The sequence below is a fragment of the Diadema setosum genome, chromosome 4, assembly GCF_964275005.1.
Source record: "Diadema setosum chromosome 4, eeDiaSeto1, whole genome shotgun sequence".
Lineage (NCBI taxonomy): Eukaryota > Metazoa > Echinodermata > Echinoidea > Diadematoida > Diadematidae > Diadema > Diadema setosum.
Window position 1 is genome coordinate 27,083,261 of NC_092688.1, and position 20,933 is coordinate 27,104,193.

Here is a 20,933-nt window from a genome sequence, read left to right on the forward strand (position 1 = left end):
GTCAGCTTATGTGATACATGTAAACAAGCTATGACTAAGTCTCAACATCTCCGTCGCAGAGATGAGGTTGACACCTCCTCTCTGGAGATTTAAGGTGTAAGCACACAAAAGAACAACACAGAACTGCTCCAGCTGATATCCTAACTTGAATGTGGGGAGACCCTGTTTCCTATCAAACGATACCTGCATCTCACCGTAATTCTTGACTACTATGGCAACAGCCACAAATGGTCACAATGAATTTGACTCCTGAAAAGGTACAGTCAACTCCGCGCAAGTCGGCGGCTTATGTCTTGAATGACCGGCTAAGTCAATGTAAATAAAAAGTCCCAGTTTGCATTCATGCCCTTACATGTCTTATTCCTCTGTACACGCAGAAGTCAAATGTTGCTAATGTCATTGCATTTTCTTCATTCCTCATCAGAGTTGACTGTACTCTCAAATCAAGGAGTCACACTTTACCTGCAACTTGAGCCACAAGCGGTTCCACATGAATTTTCCAGAGATTGAATTCTGTAATTGGGCAGATGTAAATGGAGCCGTCCTGCCACGCATACATCAAATCAGCGCCAGCTGCAAAACTCAAGGAAATGCCACCCAACTATCTGTTCCGTGATTGGTGTCCAAATAATTCAGCATATAAATGGTCTCCAAGCTTTCCATGTACATGACAAGATGTACACAAATTGTCTAATTGTCCCTGAAAATAAAAGAGGTGACTGAGGCAACAGTCTAGTAGCACTTGCTGCAGCAGCTTCTAAAAGCCTACTGATGCCATCCAAGAGCTACACAGCTGTCCTATCCCCAGGTGAGTGCGCCATCATGGTACAGTGAAACCTGTCTATAGTGACCACTGTCCATAACAACCACCTGCCGGCCACATGCGACTGCTAAACACAATTTCCCCACAGTGAAAAGCCATTATGACCCGTTGAGGACGGTTTGATTTTGCTACAACATACATTTCCCATAGACGCTTGCCCGAGTATACTCGGGACTCATCCTCATCGGGTTAACAACCCTGTCTATAGCAACCACCCGTCTACAATGGCCACCTTTTTCATCTCCCTTGGGTGGCTGCTATAGACAGGTTTGACTGTATTTGCTCTGTGCCGTGCAGCTCTTCATATAATTAAATTTCTTCTCTTCCAGTCTGACAAGGTAGTTTACAGGCAAAGGGACATTGAAAACCCCAGAACTGCAGCAAAGTCTTCTTGGCTTGACCTAAGAAAAACCCAGATAATTATAACTGCCAATGCAAGATAGTTCATGTACAATCATCTCTATGGTAAGATCTCTGAAAAGCATGTGTCAACAGGCATGTTACTCTCCTAGACTCTACAACAATATTGTGGTTAAAGTTCCATGGTCCCAGAGGTAATCAGTACCATTACTGAAATCACAAATTTGTTTTTTTGTCGCCTGTCTTTTCATCACATGTTTAAATGCTACTGCAAATTAGGGTACCATCACAAATGAGCCTTGATTAAACATGTACGCTCATCAAAGTTGTGGATATGTAGTGCTTTACGAAAGCATATATAGACCTTTATGTGTGATGATGATGATGAATATTCATGTATGGTTGCACTTGATCTGCCCAGATCCCCAGGAAGAACAAAGAAAAGGTGAAATGTTTTCTGATGACCCACGCACTCAAGTTCTCACCTCCCACAGAAAAAAACACTTCTCCTGTATTTGTGCAAGAATCAGACTAGTTTGCAGGCAGAAAAGTAGACGGCGAAGTACCTCCTCCCTCATACAGTGCACTCCCATTGTAACAAAATTCTGTTTGCAACGAAGTAAAAATTCAGGCCCCCAAATTACCCCCTCTATATCTTTTATTGTTTATTTGTTCGGTTATGACGAAATTTCAATGTAACAAAAGAAAACTGTCAGAAAACTGAGGACTTCGTTATAATGGGAGTCCATCGTATATCTCAAAGTAGTGATATGTTATACCCCCACTGTCATGTGCTCAAAGTTCATCCTAATGCTAGAAAATGTGCTTGCTTACTGTGCCTCTGAGCAGATACAAAATGTTTGTGGCTGTTACCATCCTTGTGTTTCATTCAACCATGCTGAGATGCTCGTGGCAAATGACTACAGGTAGTCTGTCATTTTGAGTATCTTTGCCAACATTGTTTGGTTTTATGCATTCAGCTGTAGAGAGTTCTGCCGAAGTTACTGGTATCACGACGCAATGATGTGCTGTATGCAGTGGAAGTATACACTCCACTTGTACCACTTTTCATGGCCTCAATGCAACAAAATTGATAAAAAGAACAAATTTGAATTATGGGGGAGAGAGAGAGGGGAAAAAAAAATGCAAGAAAACCAGGATGAGGGATGTAAGCCTGCAGACACAGAGCTCCTATGTTTAGGTCATGAGACCCTTAATCATGAGAGGCTCGGTGAGTAAGCGCTGTCGCTACGCCGCACCCCGCGAGGCGACGAATTGTTGCTGCTGCCCCGGGTCTCGATCATGGAGAGGGGTCGCGTCCCACCCAGCACCTCTTGCCTGATGTCGGTGATTGACAGCTGCTGCATGCCGTTGGTTGTCACCTCCGCATCAAACTCACTGACCTCTCGGCACTGTCTGTCTAACAGCTTGCGCTTTCGCACTGACTTCTCATTCTCTAGTCTTGTAGTGTCCTCTTCGATCTGGTGAAAGAGAATGAAGGACAGAGTGTACATCAGTTTGTAACATAACAGATTGACAGATTAGGCTTCTAGCATTATATACAGTCAGGATATTGTGCAATTACTTTTCCTAGTCACTGCTAAGTCCAGTTCTTTCTTTCTAATGGCACTTACAAAAAATATAGGACATTCAATGAACACAATGTGAAAAATTGGTGAGCAGATGTAATTTCCTATCATAAGCTACTTATCAGTGTTTAGATTGCCTTTCACTGTATTTGCAAATTCATTTTGTCTAAGAATGAGGCACTATTACACAGTAAGTACCCAGATATGAAAGTTTCATCGTCCTAAAAACTTGACACAGACAAATAAGCATATCATAAGACATCTTGATGGGAAACTTCCTATGACATGAATTAGCAGAGATATTAGCATACTATCCAACTATGCCTCCCGTAAATTTCTGGGGGGGGGGGGGGGGGGGAAATGTTTTCTTTCCTATGCACTAGTAACCCATGATCTTCAAGTTCAAAGCGCAGTAGTCAATGCGCTGGACCATGAAATCTTCATTTCTTAAGTCCCACATAGTGATAATTGTGTAGGGAACAGCTAGTAAGGTTCCCCCCTCCCTAGCACAAGCTGATAGAGCAGACTGAATGCCTTCTGTTACCTTTTGCTCCAGGCGTGCACGCCGGACGGAGACACGTTCATCCATGTCCTTGGTCTCCTTGCTATGGGTGGCCTCCTGCTGGAGGCGTGTCTTGCTCTGGTAGGCGTGTAGCAGGTCCATCTCCTGCCGCAGCCGCTCCTGCAGGTCATTGCACTCTTGCTCCTGGGATTGATCCAGTTTTACCTGGCAGGGGGAACAGAGTGGGGCAGGTCATAAATTGTCGTAGAGCAAGCAAAATATATAAGGCACTATCAAAATGGAGCAAAGCATTATATCTTTCATGCGTGTATGAACAGTCGATGTGTTTTATTTCCATCAAACGTAATATTTATCCATGCTGTCAATTGGATGGCCCAGTGTGGGCTAGTAGTAACAGCAATATTCTATCAAATATGTATAATACAGTGAAAACTTTGTATAAAGAGATCCAATATAACAAAAGACCTGACATAACAGACTAATTTCCCTGGTCCCAATGAATTCATTTCCTTTGTTTTGTATTGTTTATTGACTACTGATATAACAAAAATAACATCTGATATATAGAACAAATTGTCTTTGTCGGTCAAGGATCTCCTTATAGTGAGTTTCCAATGTATACCCAAGGCAACCATGCATGCATCATTCAGCTGAACGTACCGAAGTGGATATACTAATCTCCTGTATGCTGAGACGATACTGCTCTCCAAGGATGGCCATTTTGCGTGTTTGCTCCTCCTTCATCTTCCGCGTGATGGCCTTGTGCTTCTCGCGCGGCGTGGTCTGCAGAACCTGGGCTTGGAGTGCCCGGAATTGCCGCATCTGGGTCTTGCACACCTCGGTGTACTGCCGCTTGATCTTCTGCTCTTTGGCCTGGGATGACAAACAGACACAACGCAGGGTACACACACCATCAATGATAATAAAAACATGGGTCTCTTATTAGAGTAGCTGTATTGGTAACTCATATGATTTACAGTCAAACCTTTGATCTTGATACAAAGTATTTATTTTGGGAATTTTCATCTGTCATTTCTATAGCTTTTCTTGGCTTGATAACGTGATGGTGATTAGCTGGTCATAGACTTTTGAAGATTTGTTGCAATATTTCCATAGGGGAGTCAAGAAAGCAACCTACACATCAGGGCCTAACAACCTTCTCTCAACAAGGATGAAGGCACTACAAACTTCTCGGAATCTATGACCCAAGAACTGACCGTCACAAGATCAATGACAAGAAGGGTCAGTCTGCTGACAAAAGCTGTGGAGTTGACAGCTGAAAATTTCAGGTGTATATACTGACTTTGATATCACATGTCTTTTTACCATGACTAGCATCATGACATCATAATCTCATCTCCATAATTTCCATAGGTTGCTACTTGATAATTAGTTTCTTTCAAAAAAAAAAAAAAATTACAAGAACCTGCTTTCATTATGTTAGCAGCAAATCTGATGAAACTGCCGCCATTGTTCTGCTTTAACTCATTTTATTATGGTCATGTTCATCATGATATGAATTGGCGCTTCACAGTTGTCTCACACTATTCATTGCTCATAAGAACACCTACCAGCACCCCTTCCATTTTCATGCCTGATTAAGTTAAAACTCTGACGAGATTGTGAGAATGGGAATCCATTATGAGGCGTGTGGATGGACAGGTATGGTGGAGGGTGGGAAGGGGTGGTGACCACTAGGCCATCCTCACCTTTAGCTCCTTAGGCTGCTGCTTGGCCTCCAACATGTGCTTCTTGCGCAGCTCTTGCTGTGCCGTTTTGTTGTAGTCCACCTGGTTGGTCAGCTCCGTGTTGAACTGCCGCTCCATTTGCTCCGACCTCAGCGACTGGATCTGCTTCATGTGCCGGTACTCCATGGACTGCATCTGCTCGTGGTGGCGCAGCGCCATCACATGCTCCATCTCTTTGATGACCTGTCGCTTGTGCAGCTCCTATGGGTGGAGGAGGTGGTATCGGCAAATTATAGTCTGGGTACTACACTGTAATTTGAATTGAACTCTGCTCTGTTCAAAGACCGATACAAGCTAAAAGAGATGAAAAACTCTCAAAGAAGATACAAAGTGCTTCACACAAGTGAATGTGACATATCAATGTGATTACTCCGTATTCCAAATTACATGGGCATGTATAAACCAAAACAGTAAATATTGCTTTTACATATAATAATCTGCATTCTACTGCAATGAGTTCATAGTCATTTGTAAGTGAGCTGGGATAGGGCATACATTAAATATATACAACTTCCAGCTTATCCAAATTGGCATTTGGGCAAGTACTAGTATCCTATATCTGTAACAGACAAGTACCAATTCACTTTAATAGGCAATGGAAAGTTTTATCTGTGCAAGACACGCAGACATGTGGCAGTCATGAACTGGCACCCTCCTGTTGCTAAAACTTTAGGCCCAAACCCTTATCGGCTTGCTCCAGGCAGGACCCACTGACTGACCTCTCTGAGCTGGTCCTGCTCTAAGGTGTGCTTGCCCAGGAGGAGTTTGCCCTTCAGCTTGCGCATCTCCCTCTCCAGCCGCTGCTGCTGCTGCTGTAGGAGCTCGCTCTCCGCTCGCTGCTGCTCTTGATGGAGGGACTCCTTGTGCTGCCGCATCCGAGCCTCATGCTCCTTCTTTGGCGTGCTGTCCAGTTCCTGGAGATGCACAATGTGGGAAAACAATACACCAATGAGTTCAAAGGTTTTATCTTTCTTTTTTTCATCACATAGCAAGTTTTGCTTGATGAATTAATGCATATTCCTACAAGAGTTAATAAATGAGCCACTCTATTTCATGTATGAATATAAAACCTTGGCCCATTCATCTCAAAAGATATTGATTGTTAAAACTAAATAATATGAATTGTGACTTTCTGCTGAATGTAAGAATTCTGCATGCAAACAAAATGTTGTTTCTTGTTTTAACTCATCTGTTTACGACAAAACCACTATGGTACTAAGCACCTAAGCAGTACCATGCAGCACAGCATTTTGATGCATCTCACATAACTCTTTTTTTTTTTTCAAAACTTAGAGAGAATACTATTAATCACAAGAAAAATCTGAGACTAATGACCACATAAAAACTATAGGGCTGCTAACCTTTGTAGATCAAAAAAAAAAAAATAAATACTTTGGCAACAGTAAGAAACATTTTGACAGGAAAATCATGTTTTGGTGAAAAAAAAGCACATGCAAAGCAAGCTAGATCAGACTTAACCAAAAAAAATACATCACACTAAAAAAATTGTTTTTAATGAAGAAAGAGCGGCATAAAAACAAACTGAATACTGTAAAAGCTTATCAATTTGCAGCTATGCATAATTCACTGACCTTATCAAGTCAAGTCAAATATTAGGTCACTGACCAAGACTGAGGTATGAATTCAAGCTTATGTTTTCTTTTTGTATTGTTAGTAAACAGCTGCAGTGAGTGACAGAACAAAAGAAAAAAAAACAGGTGCAATAACAGGTGCATGTACATGTTGGAAAGCTTGAACACTCTCTATAGCAGAGCTATGACATAGCAAACAAACAAGTTTTGCTAGTTGATTTCCATTGTATTGGCACACAAAGAAATTATTGATTTTTTAATCAATCTGCCACCTGAATATTCACATACACCACACAGCACATTCAACATGTCAATCACAGTTGAAATGAACAGTATCATTTTGGCAGCATTCTTTGTAAACAACTTATGTGTTTCACAGTCTAATTTACTCAAAGTTAAGGTACCTTGACGTGAACCTAACTAGTACGATGATTTTAATCTTGCTGAAAGAGTTGAGAGCACACAGATTGAAAAGATTTATTGTAACATGTCAGACTAGAAAACTATTGAGAGAGAGTATGATAGTTGTGACCTGCAGCAAATAATTCATGGACAAAAAAAAAAAAAAAAAATTAGTAAGGTTTAAATGGAGCTACTCTAACACAACAATTAACTTAAAGTAAAATTCTATAGGACTTACTCTCCTCATCTGCTCCTTGTTGTGCTTGTAGTCTTTCTTCTGCTTGGACTGGAACGCTTTGAGTTCTGACTCGTGCTGCGAGTTTATCATCTTCTGTAACCTCCGCTCCTCTGCCTGAGCAGCTTTGTCCTGTGGGTATCAAATGAAAGGCAATTGACTCATTGGTAACTTGATAGAGGTAAAGAACTTTGAGAGTAAGAAAACATTCTACAATACACCTTCTTGGGACTACACACTTCTTACTTCACATACTTTGGTATTCAATGAATTTCTAACTCATCAGTCCCTTGTGTATCAAGGGCTTGTTTAGGATGAAAATTTTATCTGAAGAGATCGCTGTAATGATATTAGTGTACAAGTTCAGAATTCTTAGTTGCCAGAGCACATATATAATTCATGTTTTCCCTTCCATATTCTCATGCTAAAACATAATTCATGCAGGGTTACAAAGATACACCAGTGTAATTTGGAAATACTGTCATGTTTATTTGCATAAAAGCAAATAGTTCAATTTCAATGGTATTAAAAAAAAGTACAACTAAAGAGATTGCTGTATATTGGCATAGGAAAAGTTAAAGACGGTCATTGCAGGAATCCTGACCTTCTTTTCAATTTCTGTGGAGTGCTTGGTGAGGAGTCTGTCCAGTTCTCGACTGTTGGTCTGCACACACTGGCTGAACTCCCGGTCAAGCTTGTCCCGCAGTTCGTCGCTTTCCTGCTTCAGTTTCATCTCCAGCTGCTGGATCTGTTTCTGGTGCTGCCGTCTCATTCGCCGGTAGCCTGCCACAGAGAAGGAGGGAGGGGGTTTAGAGAGGATTCCAATATTGAGATGACCTTTACATTATTTCATTTATGGGGGAGGGAGAATTTGAGTTTTTAACTCATTGATTACCATCTGCAAATTTTATCACATAAGGATGTAAACTGTAATTAAAATATATACTTGAGAGGGCAATATTCTAATGAGCAACAGTGAGTCATTAGGCTACTGTCCACATGCTTATCAACTAGCATCAGGTTGTTTGGAAGCAAAACACAATCAGGAGCTGGGAGTTTCCTTCCATTGTTGGTACAATCAAGTAGGCGCACGCAGTCAATTACTGCCCAGTTTGTGTGTGTAGTATACGTATCAAAGGCAGCAAAACAGTGACGAGGGGCACTATTGAGAATGACCAAATGCTTCGTCAAAGCTGTAAGTGCTGTAAATATCAGAGTCTTCTCAGAATTAGGCAAAAAGGCATGCTACAACTTCGTCTTCTTCTTCTTCCAATACTGCGCAAAACCTCTTTAAGTATACTCACACAACTGATGAAAGGCTCTCATTAATGAAGACAGTCTTGGCGTTAAAAAAAGATACAATTAAAAAAAAAATAATAATAATAAATTATGGTCTACGTATAAGATCAAAAAGTCTAGAGTTTGGATAGATGACTAGTTGCCAAAGTTGGTATCTCTCATTATTTCTTTAAACTGGAAGCACCTTCCCCTGCCTTTAACATGGACAAGAGTCTACTAAACTTAGAATAATTGAAATGAATCCTTTGGGTAGCTTGCACAGCCATGAATAATTCTGTCATGCCTAGCATCTTGGCTTCGTGCCGATTTTGATCAGCGTTCTCACCTGAAAATTGCTGTCTTTGGTCATTTTCATGCTCCTTGATCTGTCTGGTCACCTCAGATGACGGCCGGATGGTCTTGAAGTTCTCCCGGTAACTGTCATTGCGGGCAAGCATTTCTGGCACCTCGGATGTTGTGCTAATGTCTGTACTAATGCTGGATGTCTGAGGTGCACAAACCACAGTGAGAGATACAGAAAAGAGAAAGAAAGATAGACAGTGTGAGAGTAAAGATATCACTTTCATTTCAAACCAAGTCCTTTGAAACTCCAAGTAATGCATCATGCAAAAAAAAAAAAAAAAAAAATCAAATGAACCATTTGAAAATGCTTTCAATGTTCATAATATTGCTCATAACTTTTGAGTACAAACATTTGTTTTAATAGAGTATCATTGAAAAATAATAAGACCACATGTGCAATGGAATGTGGACACAAAATTATCAGCTTCACTCTGAAAATACATTGGTCTCCCATACTGAACATCAAACTGCCATACCTAAGCTGGCACAAATGTATCATTGTGCGTAAGTGTCTCATTGACTCCAATATACATATTACCAATAAATCTGCTTCATCCAAACTCTGCTCATCATTCATTTCATACACCACTAGCTTATCAGCTTACCCACAAACATCACACTTATGAAGACGATGCTATCTTTGGCTCTCTTTCATAAATCTCGAATTGATAACAATTAATTAAACAGAAATCTAAACCAACTACTACATAGCCACTGATTTTGATCTGGTGTTTAGGTGAATTCTCTGCAAACGGTCAACAATGCAAGCACTCACTCACTCAGCTCACCATCTATATATTCATTGCTCAGCAGCCATGCTAAACTATGGGCCATTTGAGCACCATCATGCTTTTCTTCTTTTAGATATGTTAGCCTTTGGCTTTTTTGCCTGGGTTCCTATTGTTACTGAGATATATGGAAACAATGTAAAGAAGTATTAATCACACGTCAAAAACCTCTACAGTGCATGATTTTGACTGCTCGAAAGCCAAATTGCATTTTATTCTATCTCTCTGTTGAACTGCAACGAAAAGCATAAACTATTTGAGTAACGTATCTACAACGCTCTTGTTCTTGGCCCAGCATAGACAAAAGCTAAAGAAATAAATGCATTTTTTTCTTTTTCTTCCAGCCCAGTGTCTAGCCCATAAATATTGTCTGCAAGTCATCACCTGCCTGGCAGAAGGGCAGTAAGGCTAGCACGCTTGAAAAATTACAACAACAAAAAAATGATGGTTACATTATATGAAAGAGCTTTCAAGTCTAAAAATTTCACAATACGGCCCTTCTGCCGGGCTGATGAATAAATGTTAAGTGTGACAAAATGTATACATGTGTGCATGCATGTGTGCATGCGTGTGCGTGTATGAGCATTCTAAATAGAAATAATCTGTGTATGTGTGTATACGATGTGCATTCTAAATGGAAATAATCTCTGTTTATTTGTAATAATGTCTTTATTGGTAAACAAATCATAAAGAATATATATACTATGTATATACCACCAATAACATCAATACCATCAATATGTCTTGTTGTTTTGTTTACCAATAAAGACATTACTACAAACAAACAGAGATTATTTTCATTTAGAAATAAATTCTCTCTCTCTCTCTCTCTCTCTCTCTGTGTTTGTGCGTTTTAAGTAGAAATAATCTCTATTGTGTGCGTGAATGAGCATTTATTCAAGTCTACTTACACTTATAAAGGTGCGGAATTTGCAACCAACCCTTAATTTTCCTGTTTCCTCCACATACAAATTATCTATTATTTCCTTTCTTGCACAATGCTAATGAAGAGAGAGTAATGTAATTCATCACATGCATGTTTCATCAGTGACTTTCTGTCAGTTATATCTGGCATTTTGAGACTGCGATGACACATTTTGCAGATCTTTACTGCAATTGAGGGTCTTATGTACAACTATACAGGAAGACATGAATGATTGATGCATTTGTGACATTCACTTTAACTTTTCCCCATGAGCCCACTGTGTGTATCACACTTCAGCATACATGCACAGTGTAACTCATGCATCAGAATTCAAAGTTTTGGTCAATTCGGTTTCAAGTGAAATAGAGTATTTATATCCAAATACGAAGATTGCTTATTCAAAGGGAGAAGAATTGGAGTTGGGGGGGGGGGGGGGAGGAAGAATCACAAAACCTTTCAAAGTTCAGCCAAGTACTCAGGGACATTTGATGGTGCTCAGGCACCAAAATCTGTCAGAAGGCACTAACGGCTAATTGCTATCGCTATAATCTTTGACACAACCATCATGAGAAATCTTACTCCTAGCAATAATTTTACTGCACGACTGTAAAGTAAGATATTTTCACGGCATTAAATTTTTGTGAATTGGAGCCGACAGTCTTTTTCGCGTCACAACATTTTTGTGAACTGCCACTGGCATTCAATGCATATAGTGTAGACAAGAACCTTCACATGCATTATAAGGTAATAAATTTCGGCTCTAGCGAAATTCGTGAAATTAAAATGCACACGTACATTTCTGGTTTTACAGTATGCTACATATTTCATAGAGTGCAGTAAATTGAAAATCGGGGGGGGGGGGGGGGGGGGGTCATAAGAGTATCGATGAGAAATGGCAAATGTTTTCATTTTGCCTAATTCACTGGTGATATTTCAGACCTGGAATCACAGCAATCTTGTCCTTGATGAGCAGAAGAGAGACACAACATTTGTGTCAAGGCACTCAACCTCTCGAGCCAGGTTTATCTTGGAAGCACAAGGACAGTGCTTGATTCCTCCTTGAAATACATACATTGTACTTGAGAGTTATAGAAAAGTCCTGCATTATGATGCAGAGCTGATGACATTTACACATCCAAATTCAGGGAGATATTTTTGCGTTATGTGCTTCGTAATGTCTGAAATAGATTTCCAGAGCAGTGAAACTTGCTATAATTTCTTCTCTGGACATGACAAAATCCTAAATTTTTCAGGAAGCCTCGTGCAGAGAGAAAGAGACTCGGCAGATCTGTAAGATGTCACTCTCGGTACAGTGTAGTCCACATGGCACCACAGGCAGGAAATTAATTGTGTTGTAAAACACAATGCACACTACATCATCTGCTTATTTTTCAGCATACTACTGTACATATCTCAGCATACTACTGTACATATCACAGCAAATGGGCTATTAATAATGGTTGCCAAGCAAGGATTATGTGAATCCATCTCATAAACTTGATGGAATTTATATACTGATTTATATCAGTTAGTGCTTTTGTTTTTTCTTCTTTACATTCAAGTCTCATAGCATTTCAATCCAACTTCACCTAACACATGAATTACAATTCATCACATACCATGAATCGTTTACAATACCACCCATACGTACTACACACAAAGTTTATGCACAGCGGGCACAAAGGTTGATATGTTAGCGACATGAGAAACATTTCCATTTTGACTTTTGAACACTGTGTTTTGAAAAAATAACAAAAACAAAGCAATGTCATACTGTTTACATAAGTGATGAGTAACTTAAAACACTAAATAAAAATGATGGAAAAAAAGAGGTACTCGTGCAAGAGGGACGGTGTACTGTCGAGCTTTACCACAAGACCAGTCCAGGGTACAACCAGAAGTGCTGCAGTGGAAAGTGGTAGCAACTAAAATAATAATAATAATAATAAAAAGTGAAACTGAGAAACAAGTGATTATGGTGAGGTACAGCAGCAATAAGGGGCAGGAGACTTCTATCTCCACGGCCAAGCAACATAGTTGACCAAGAAAGTCACGTCTATATGAAGACCCAACAGAATAGCTGCCAAGAAGTTTGCCTCCACTGTATGGCAGAGCCCATGTCAAAAAAAAAAAAAAAGAAAAAAAAAGAAGAGTACAAAAAAAAAGAGGAATAAAGAAAGAAAATAAGATAGAAGAGAGAGAAAAAAAAATCCAGCACTTTCGTCACGGAACACAAACTTTGGCAACATGCACATGCATTCTGTATTCCAACGATGCCTCAGCCGGGTGAGTGCAGCAATTTGCATCTTGGCAGTTGGGAGTTTGACATCCAAAAAGTAAAACAGCAGAGGGTGGTGTGAGAGCAGCAGGCAGCAGACTCATGCTGGAATGGCAAGGCAAGACTTCTCTTTCAATTCTGGAAGCAGGGAATTTCAGCCAAATTTCGAAACCTTAAAATCCTCATCAACAGGGTAGGATTTGACCCAGGTGGGGGTCTCGAGATTGTAATGTACTGTGAGCAAAACAAAAGCAGTTCAACTGAGGACTGACGATAAATCGTATGTTATTATCAATTATGCTTTTCCTTGAATCTTTGTCAGAGGTAATTGATGTTATTCTGCTCCTCAACTCTAATGCTTAATCTAAAGAATTCCAAAAAGACATAGATATGGAGTAATGCTGACTTTTCTTAAAAGTAAAAAAAAAAACCAAATTGATTTTGTTTTGAGTTCTATAAAACAAAAACTCTGACACAGAGTGGAATAAGTCTTGACTATCTTATTCACAAAAAACTGAGAGAAAAATAAAACCGAATAAAAATTTCCACTGTCAGAATTCATCAGAATTAGATTCTTCATTACCACCCTGAAGTGTGCACAGGCATATCATGCAACTGAAAAGGCAGCACAAGGCAACAGAACAAAGAGTGCAAACCAAGAAAATAGAAACATAGGTGGGAAGCGCCAGACACTGAAAGCCAGCTTCACTAGGCGGGGCCTTTTTTTTACAAGACCAACAAATTGCCAGCAAATTGTTAACGTGTATTCCATCTCTTGCTACATCATGTGACAGAAAATTCAGCACAGCATTTTTTGTTTGGTTTTATTTTTTTTGTTTTGCTTTTTTTTAAATTGCCATGTACACTGTGCATTGAAGAGGTAAGACATGGAGAAAAGAAAGATAGAAGAAAAAGAGGGAGAGAGAGAGAGAGAGAGAGAGAGAGAGAGAGAATGTGGGCTAGCTAGGAGGGAGGTAAGCCAACATACCGAACACCAACACAAGGGATCCAGGATGGACGGGTGCTGTACCTTACGCTTCTGCCGCACCCGCAGCCGCATGGAGGCCGGGGAGGCAAGGAAGGCCTCCCGCTCAGCGTACGAGATGGAGCCCATCGAGGAGCAGAAGGAGGAGATTGAGACCATGCTGTCCACCGAGGGGCACGGCGACATGCCAATGGTCACACCCACGCTCCCTCGGCAACCAGACGCAGAGGGTTCCCACAGGTGCTGATGTGTTTCGGTTTTGTTTTACACGCCGTGGGACAGTGCCGAATTAGAGATACGTAACACGACAAAAAGCATTTTCGAGGGGGTTGTCGGCCAGTGATTCGATTGTTGTGGTTTTTTTTTCACCGTTGTCAAAATTGTTGGCATTAAATCGTCAGAAGAGATGTGTTTTTGATGACGGTATTCGTGTGGCAAAGGCGAATGCAAGACGAGAAGAGGACAGAAGGTACAAGCAAAAGAGATGTTACTTACAGAGCTCGGTTCAACAGTTGCAGGGGTTGGTTAGTAGGAGACAAAACATCAGCTAGAAATGTCAAAGAAATCAATTCACTACAGAAAAACATGTCTGCAGTACGTTGACAGTAGATAAAAAACATCTTTTTGAAGTCCACAGAGAGCAGGAAAGTGGAAGGTGGGAGGAATTTTTTTCTTTTCATACAGGACTGGGACAATATTCATCCTTCTTAGTTGTATATTTTGCCAGTTGAACTCTTTACCATTCAACTAATCATAATTCACCATTAGAAATTATCATCCTTTCTCTAAAACTAATGCTCACAATGACTAAACTCACAAAATCAATTGCATATATTTGGATCTTGACACAGTGCTCTCTCATACAGTTTCCACATCATTCAGGAGAAACATGGCATGGTTTCAAGACAAACAATGCTGTAGTACAGATTGAAATACAAATACCATACTTTAATACCTTTTAAACAATAAATAGTTATTTAATAACTCAGATGGCTTTTATATCACTGCTGTATAGTCCATAACACCAATGGTGTTGGCATTGTTTACAGTTCTTTTTACCTACACAAAGAGACCATGTGCAAAAAAAAAAATTGATGCAAATTTTCTCCTGCAAACATATTTCTGTACCAAAAAAGGACCAAAAAAACAAAAAAAAACAAAAAAAAAAACTACTCTTAGCACTAGAACAATCATATCATCATTTTCTATGCCAAAAACTCTCTTGACAGACATTCTACAGACAAGCACACTGTACTCGGGCAGGCCATGATCAGTTCAGCCTTTTAAATCTCTTCATGCCATAAAACTCTACTCAGGGCGCCACTAAAACAAAAGCACAAAGAACGGCCAAAACACAAACACAGACACAGCAGCACTGCAAATAAATAAATAAATAAAATCATCATGCGCCTTCAAGACTAAATGAACATATCATTCTCTGCCTTCTTTCATAGCCCATCTCAAAGGCAAATATTTTACATCTTGAATGGAAGAAATGAAAGACAAACAGTATCTTGATCATATTCTGACTACAATGAAAAACAAAGGAAAGAAACTCAAAAGTAAACATGGAGGAGAATTATCTAATCCAAGGCAAACTCTCTACCAATATTACAGATGACTTTTCCTCAGGATTGTCCTTTTTTTCCCTCTCTTTCTTTCTTTAGATGAGAGTGGCTAAGTGGGAGTTTGAAGCAGAGTTGCTACAGATGCTAAAAATTGTTTCTAGGTGTTGATAAAAGATTTAAAAAAATAATAATTCAGACAAGATCATCATCCTGTCCTGTGCAATATTGATCACTCAATTGGTCAAGAATTTTGGTGACTGAAGTTCATGAGTGATTACAATGTAAGAAATAAACAATATGGACAGTAAACATTCCCTATGAAAATGGACTCTGATGATAAACAGTTATCACAGTGATTACAAAATGGTGAAAAAAGTGTAGAAAGAGAGAGAAAGGGAGAGAGATCACAGACATACAGTGAAGAGGGCACTGGATTCATTAAAGAAAAAAAAAAAGACAGACAGACATACTGAGAAAATGACACAAATAGACAATCATACACATACACACAAAGAAATCTTTAGATAGGGAACGGACATGTAGGCAAATGCAAAGAGGATACACAGTATCAAAGTTATACAGAGACTATCGGGAAAGTAATAATAATAAAAAATTAAAACAAATCAGATGGGAATAAATTAAGATAGAATGAGTGAACACAGAACAAAATACAAAAACTGGGAATCAGATGGACAAGAAGAAGGATTATGTCGAGAGCATTACTAAAAGAGGTGTGTGACCAAAGGACAATTTTGGATATGAAGAAACCAACTTCACAACAAATCTCCAACCGATTGTGAGAATAAGCTACAGGAAAGTAAGCTAAGGACTCAGTAACATTCAGGGGGCAAGGGATGAACGAAGATGAAAAGATAGTGCTTTAGAGAGAGAGAGAGAGGCTGAGAGACAGACAGACAGACAGACATACAGAGGATGACAAATGTCAGATACCATATAAGGGATAAACTCTCAAGAAGCGTAATTTGCCATCTTAACAGATACATTAGTGAGCTGATATTTGTGCTTTTCAGACGAGGCAGTGTATCAGCAAAAGCAGTTCTTATGCGGTACCAGGTTAGGAGACACAGGGCATTTTTTTTGTTTTGTTTTGTTTTGTTTTGAAATTCCAACATCAGCAAAAGCATATAAAAGAAAAAAAAAATCAAGTGTGCAAGTGAGCAGTTTTGATTGGGACAGATAGTGCCACACACAAAATTATAACAATTATAATAATAATAATATAATAATAATAATAATAATAATAATAATAACAATAATAATAACAATAATAATAATAATAATAATAACAACAACAACAATAATAATAATAATAGCAAAAAACAAAAACAAGTTTCTCGGATGTTTCTGTACAATTCCCTCCTTTAGCCATTATATCCTGCTTTTTGGCAGGCTATCATTCAGGGTGATAGGGGAAAGGGGGCTACCTTAGCACTGGCCAGACATGTACACATAAGAGATTCTTAGTCTCTACTGATGTAAAGCTCACAATAATGATCCTGAAAAAAGCACTGTACAGCTATGAAATGCAAATGAACATAGAAGGTGATCATTTGGAGAGGGAGAGGTAGCTGAAAAGTGCCGAACTGGAAGGGAGGTATAATCATAAAGTACACAGGAAAGAGATCTGTAGAATAATGACATATCTTTCTGCACATTGTTCCACACAAGATCGGGCAATGAAAAATGTCAATGAGTTCAATAATAAATGACAAACTTCTGCGTCAGCGAGTCTTACCCTGTTGTCTCGCACCTGGGCGTGCTCCCCGTTGCTCTCCCCTGTGGCTCCGTGCTGGCTGCTGATGCTGCCAGTGTTGCTGCTGTTGTGGGGCAGGTCTCGATTGCTATCCTGGCTGCCCACACTGTTCATTGACTCACTCTGCTCAAAGACGTCGTCAGACTGCTGCTGGCAACAACAACACAAACAGGAGCTTGAGAGATGGGGGGGGGGGGGGGACTGTCATATGTAGCGCACAGATGAATGATTATCAAGTTACATGATATTACTAGTTTACCACTTGACTTTTTTACGTAAGACAGGAAAATTCTGTGGTCTGGTGTCATATTCCTGCAATGGCTGATGTTCAAATCATCGGCTTGGAGCCATGTTTGGCGTCTGCACAAGCTTGTTCAATGCATGCACATGTATGTATGTACTCGATATGAGTGTGAATGTGAAGATTACTCACACTGGAGCCTACACCAAATCACATACTTTAAACTCGTTATGCAAAATCCTGCTAAGACTACAGTTGACATTATCTTCAGGCATTTTGAACTCTTCAGAAATTTATCCCAGGAAAAATCTTATATGCATGATCATTCTACTATTGTTTGTCATCTAGTCATAATCACACTCTTTTAATGGATAAACAAAGTATATTCTGCCCAAGGGCAAACATAACAACATGTTCCACAATCACAAGATCATGCTTGTTTTGTTTTTTTTTCCCCCATGGGTAGTATTTGACAGACCTATACTATATCACCAAAACGTACTGCTAAAACTTCTTGTGTATGGTTAACTCTGCTAGGAAAACAAGTTAATGAAATAACACAAATAACACTACAAGTAAAGCGACTTGAAAATCCCTTCACTTGCAGTAGAGTAAGACAGGGTGTGACTCACATTTGTGTCACTGATGCTGTCTTCCCCGTTGTCTAACTTCTTGAAGAGCTTTGCTATCCGCCCAGCATTTTTGTTGTCCATGCCCTGAACCACTTTCCGTGTCTTCTCGATCAGATCAATGAGTACGTTGTTTGGCCTGTCCCGCATCACAAACTCAAGCTGGGGAAAAATACAAGGAAGACATAGATGATGATAATGCTAAAGATCAAACACACCAATATACACACTCTCATTGGGGCTACTCAATATTTGAGTATTCTACACTTCTGTCTAATTTCACTCATCTGATTAAACTATATCAATCAAAGTCAATTTGATTATAAAGAGTCACTGTAGAAAACTGAAGCTATCACACCACACATTTCACTTAAACCTAAAAGCCTTTATTCCTAATGCACTGTGGGAGAGGTTCTTGGAAAGATGAAGTTTCGGTGTTGCTTGAAATTCAAATGACTCACAACAAAATATACTTGTAACTTTTGTCCTATTCATATACAAAACTTAAGTCCAAATAACACTGTTGAATTTAATTGGGTAAGTATTCTATGTTGTCATATTGACATAGTAACTAAAAAAAGCCATAACGCTAAATTCTGTACCAAACCCCTTTCTTTTTAACGAAATGCATGAAAAAGTATGTCCATCCTCATTAAAGTATCCAAGAGTGGTAATAAAATACGAACTAAATTTTTCATATCTTGTCTGATTTTAGCCAAAATTTTAATCGTTTCATTTGAGTTTATCCTTCCACTGGAAATCTTCTTCCAATTGAATTCTAATTCAATTGGAAGAAGATTTAACTTTCACCCATGCAACCCCTCTATCTTTGACCATAGATCCCATTCTAAAAAGCAAACAGCTAAGACATATCCCCACACACCTGTAGCAGCTGCGTAGCACTGGGCCTGCTGTCGGGCTCCTTGGCCAAGCAGGCCCGTATGAAGTCGTGGAAGCACATGTTCCAGCCGGAAGTGGAAAGCGAGGGCGGGTCATTCTGGGCGATGTGATAGAGGGCACTCATGGCATTCATGTTAAATAACGGTGGTTTCCTTTCGGCTGGTGATGGACGTGATTTGGGGCAAGGGGGAGGGGCAGAGAGAGAATGGGAACAAAAAAACAAACAAACACAATTACAAGTTGTGGGGAGGATTTGTTCGGAATAAAGAAGAAATACAGACAACAGTGAAGAACCAAGTATAACACAGGAAATGTTTAGCAATCTGAGCTGCATGGTCCTGCATACTACTACGAGTGTCTGATATGATAATAATAATGATACATAAACAAGTCTTCTGTATAGCACACTTCCACTCAAACAGATCAATGCACTTCTACATGGTAAATTAATCATAAACATGGCGCTAAAAAAAAAAATACAGTGTTTGTGCTAAAAGCATAAGTGCTCAATTCTTTAAAAATGTGAATGGCTTGTACACATATTTATCACACACATATACAATTATCACATCATACTTAACATAATAATTCAGTAAACGGTTTGTGACAAAGAGCAATCAGGGAGATATTTGTGTATCACAGGCATCTCAATGTGCAAAAAAAATAATTCCTAAATAAGAAGATTTTTTACATAAATCTACTGTCAAGACTAGAAGAGCAATTTCGGTTTTTGGGAAGCCTCCTGCAGAATCGGAAGACTTGGCAGCTCTGTTATTTGCATTTTATTTTTCAGGGCCCATCTTTCCTGCTCTGCTTACCTAGTTCGATACATGTGATTCCTAACGACCAAACATCTACTTTGCCGTCGTACTGGCCCTCATCCATGGCAAGTATGACTTCTGGTGCCATCCTGAACAAAACAAAACAAAACAAAACAAACAAATTCAGTGGCCTCTCCATCAATGACATATTCCAAACATGTGGTACGTAAAAATCGTCTGTCGAGAATGAGAAGGGCGTTAAGTCATCTTGAACACTATGGGTTTTGTAACAACTTAACGCCCTTATCATTCTCAACCGACAATATCATGTTTTCAACTCACACTCATGTTCGGAACAATTGGGAACAATCTTATCCAACAAAGTTAGACATATTCTAAAAGCAACAATCATGAGGCAGATAAACATTACAAGATGAAAACTATAAATATGTTGATGGTGATTTCAAGGAATTCATACTAATAGAGTAAGTAGTAGGTGTGCGCCTTCAAAGGACTCTGACTCACCAAAACGGTGTTCCTACAAATGAGTTGGCTGGATTAACTAGTGATGCTGAACCAAAGTCACCTGCATAAAGTAAAAGAGGGGGAAACATATTAAAAACATATCATATAGCAACTATATGCACACACACACACACACACACACATACACACAAATTGGACCAATTTCAGTGCGACTGGCACTGCCATATGGAAGATTTGCAGTTGTACCAATGTAAGTATTACATTGTACCCCTAAACATGTGTATATTATCATGTACATTCAGTTCAGTTGAACACAATTTTTATCAAAAAAAAAAACATTAAAAAATTCCACAATCACACACACAAATATGTTTACAGTGGTGTATTCCTATTATGAGTTATGATTGGTGCCATGGTACCATACAAAAGTCACCTTTTTTATGTAATGCATTGGCATGCTCTTTAATCATGTTTTCTTGCATGGGGAATCCCAATGTGACTAGGTATGGGTAATTCAGTTCATCTCTGCTACTGTTATGCAACTTGATGATTTTCTTCTGAAGAGCATAATAAAAATACCTTGTGCACTAAAAGCCACTAGTTAGCATTGCAGATGAAAAAAAAAAAAAAAAACAGCTTCAAAATAGTTCTATTGTGTGAGTTACGGATAGAAACAACCCATGCA

The 20,933-nt window shown here is 39.2% G+C and overlaps 1 protein-coding gene across 1 annotated transcript in view; it reads right to left on the reverse strand.

Annotated features, from left to right (window-relative positions):
• Window positions 1-2,306: 2,306 nt before the first annotated feature.
• LOC140227070 (serine/threonine-protein kinase TAO3-like) overlaps window positions 2,307-20,933 on the reverse strand; it is a 47,353-nt gene continuing 28,726 nt past the window's right edge. The window contains exons 7-19 of the mRNA XM_072307501.1: window positions 20,288-20,348; window positions 19,820-19,911; window positions 18,985-19,160; window positions 18,105-18,263; window positions 17,214-17,378; window positions 8,897-9,056; window positions 7,877-8,055; window positions 7,276-7,404; window positions 5,763-5,957; window positions 5,005-5,244; window positions 3,956-4,168; window positions 3,317-3,499; window positions 2,307-2,664 (exon numbers count right to left, since the gene is read on the reverse strand). Coding sequence (XP_072163602.1) covers window positions 2,401-2,664; window positions 3,317-3,499; window positions 3,956-4,168; window positions 5,005-5,244; window positions 5,763-5,957; window positions 7,276-7,404; window positions 7,877-8,055; window positions 8,897-9,056; window positions 17,214-17,378; window positions 18,105-18,263; window positions 18,985-19,160; window positions 19,820-19,911; window positions 20,288-20,348 — 2,216 coding nt within the window. The 3' untranslated portion in view covers window positions 2,307-2,400. The remainder of the gene's footprint in view (window positions 2,665-3,316; window positions 3,500-3,955; window positions 4,169-5,004; window positions 5,245-5,762; window positions 5,958-7,275; window positions 7,405-7,876; window positions 8,056-8,896; window positions 9,057-17,213; window positions 17,379-18,104; window positions 18,264-18,984; window positions 19,161-19,819; window positions 19,912-20,287; window positions 20,349-20,933) is intronic.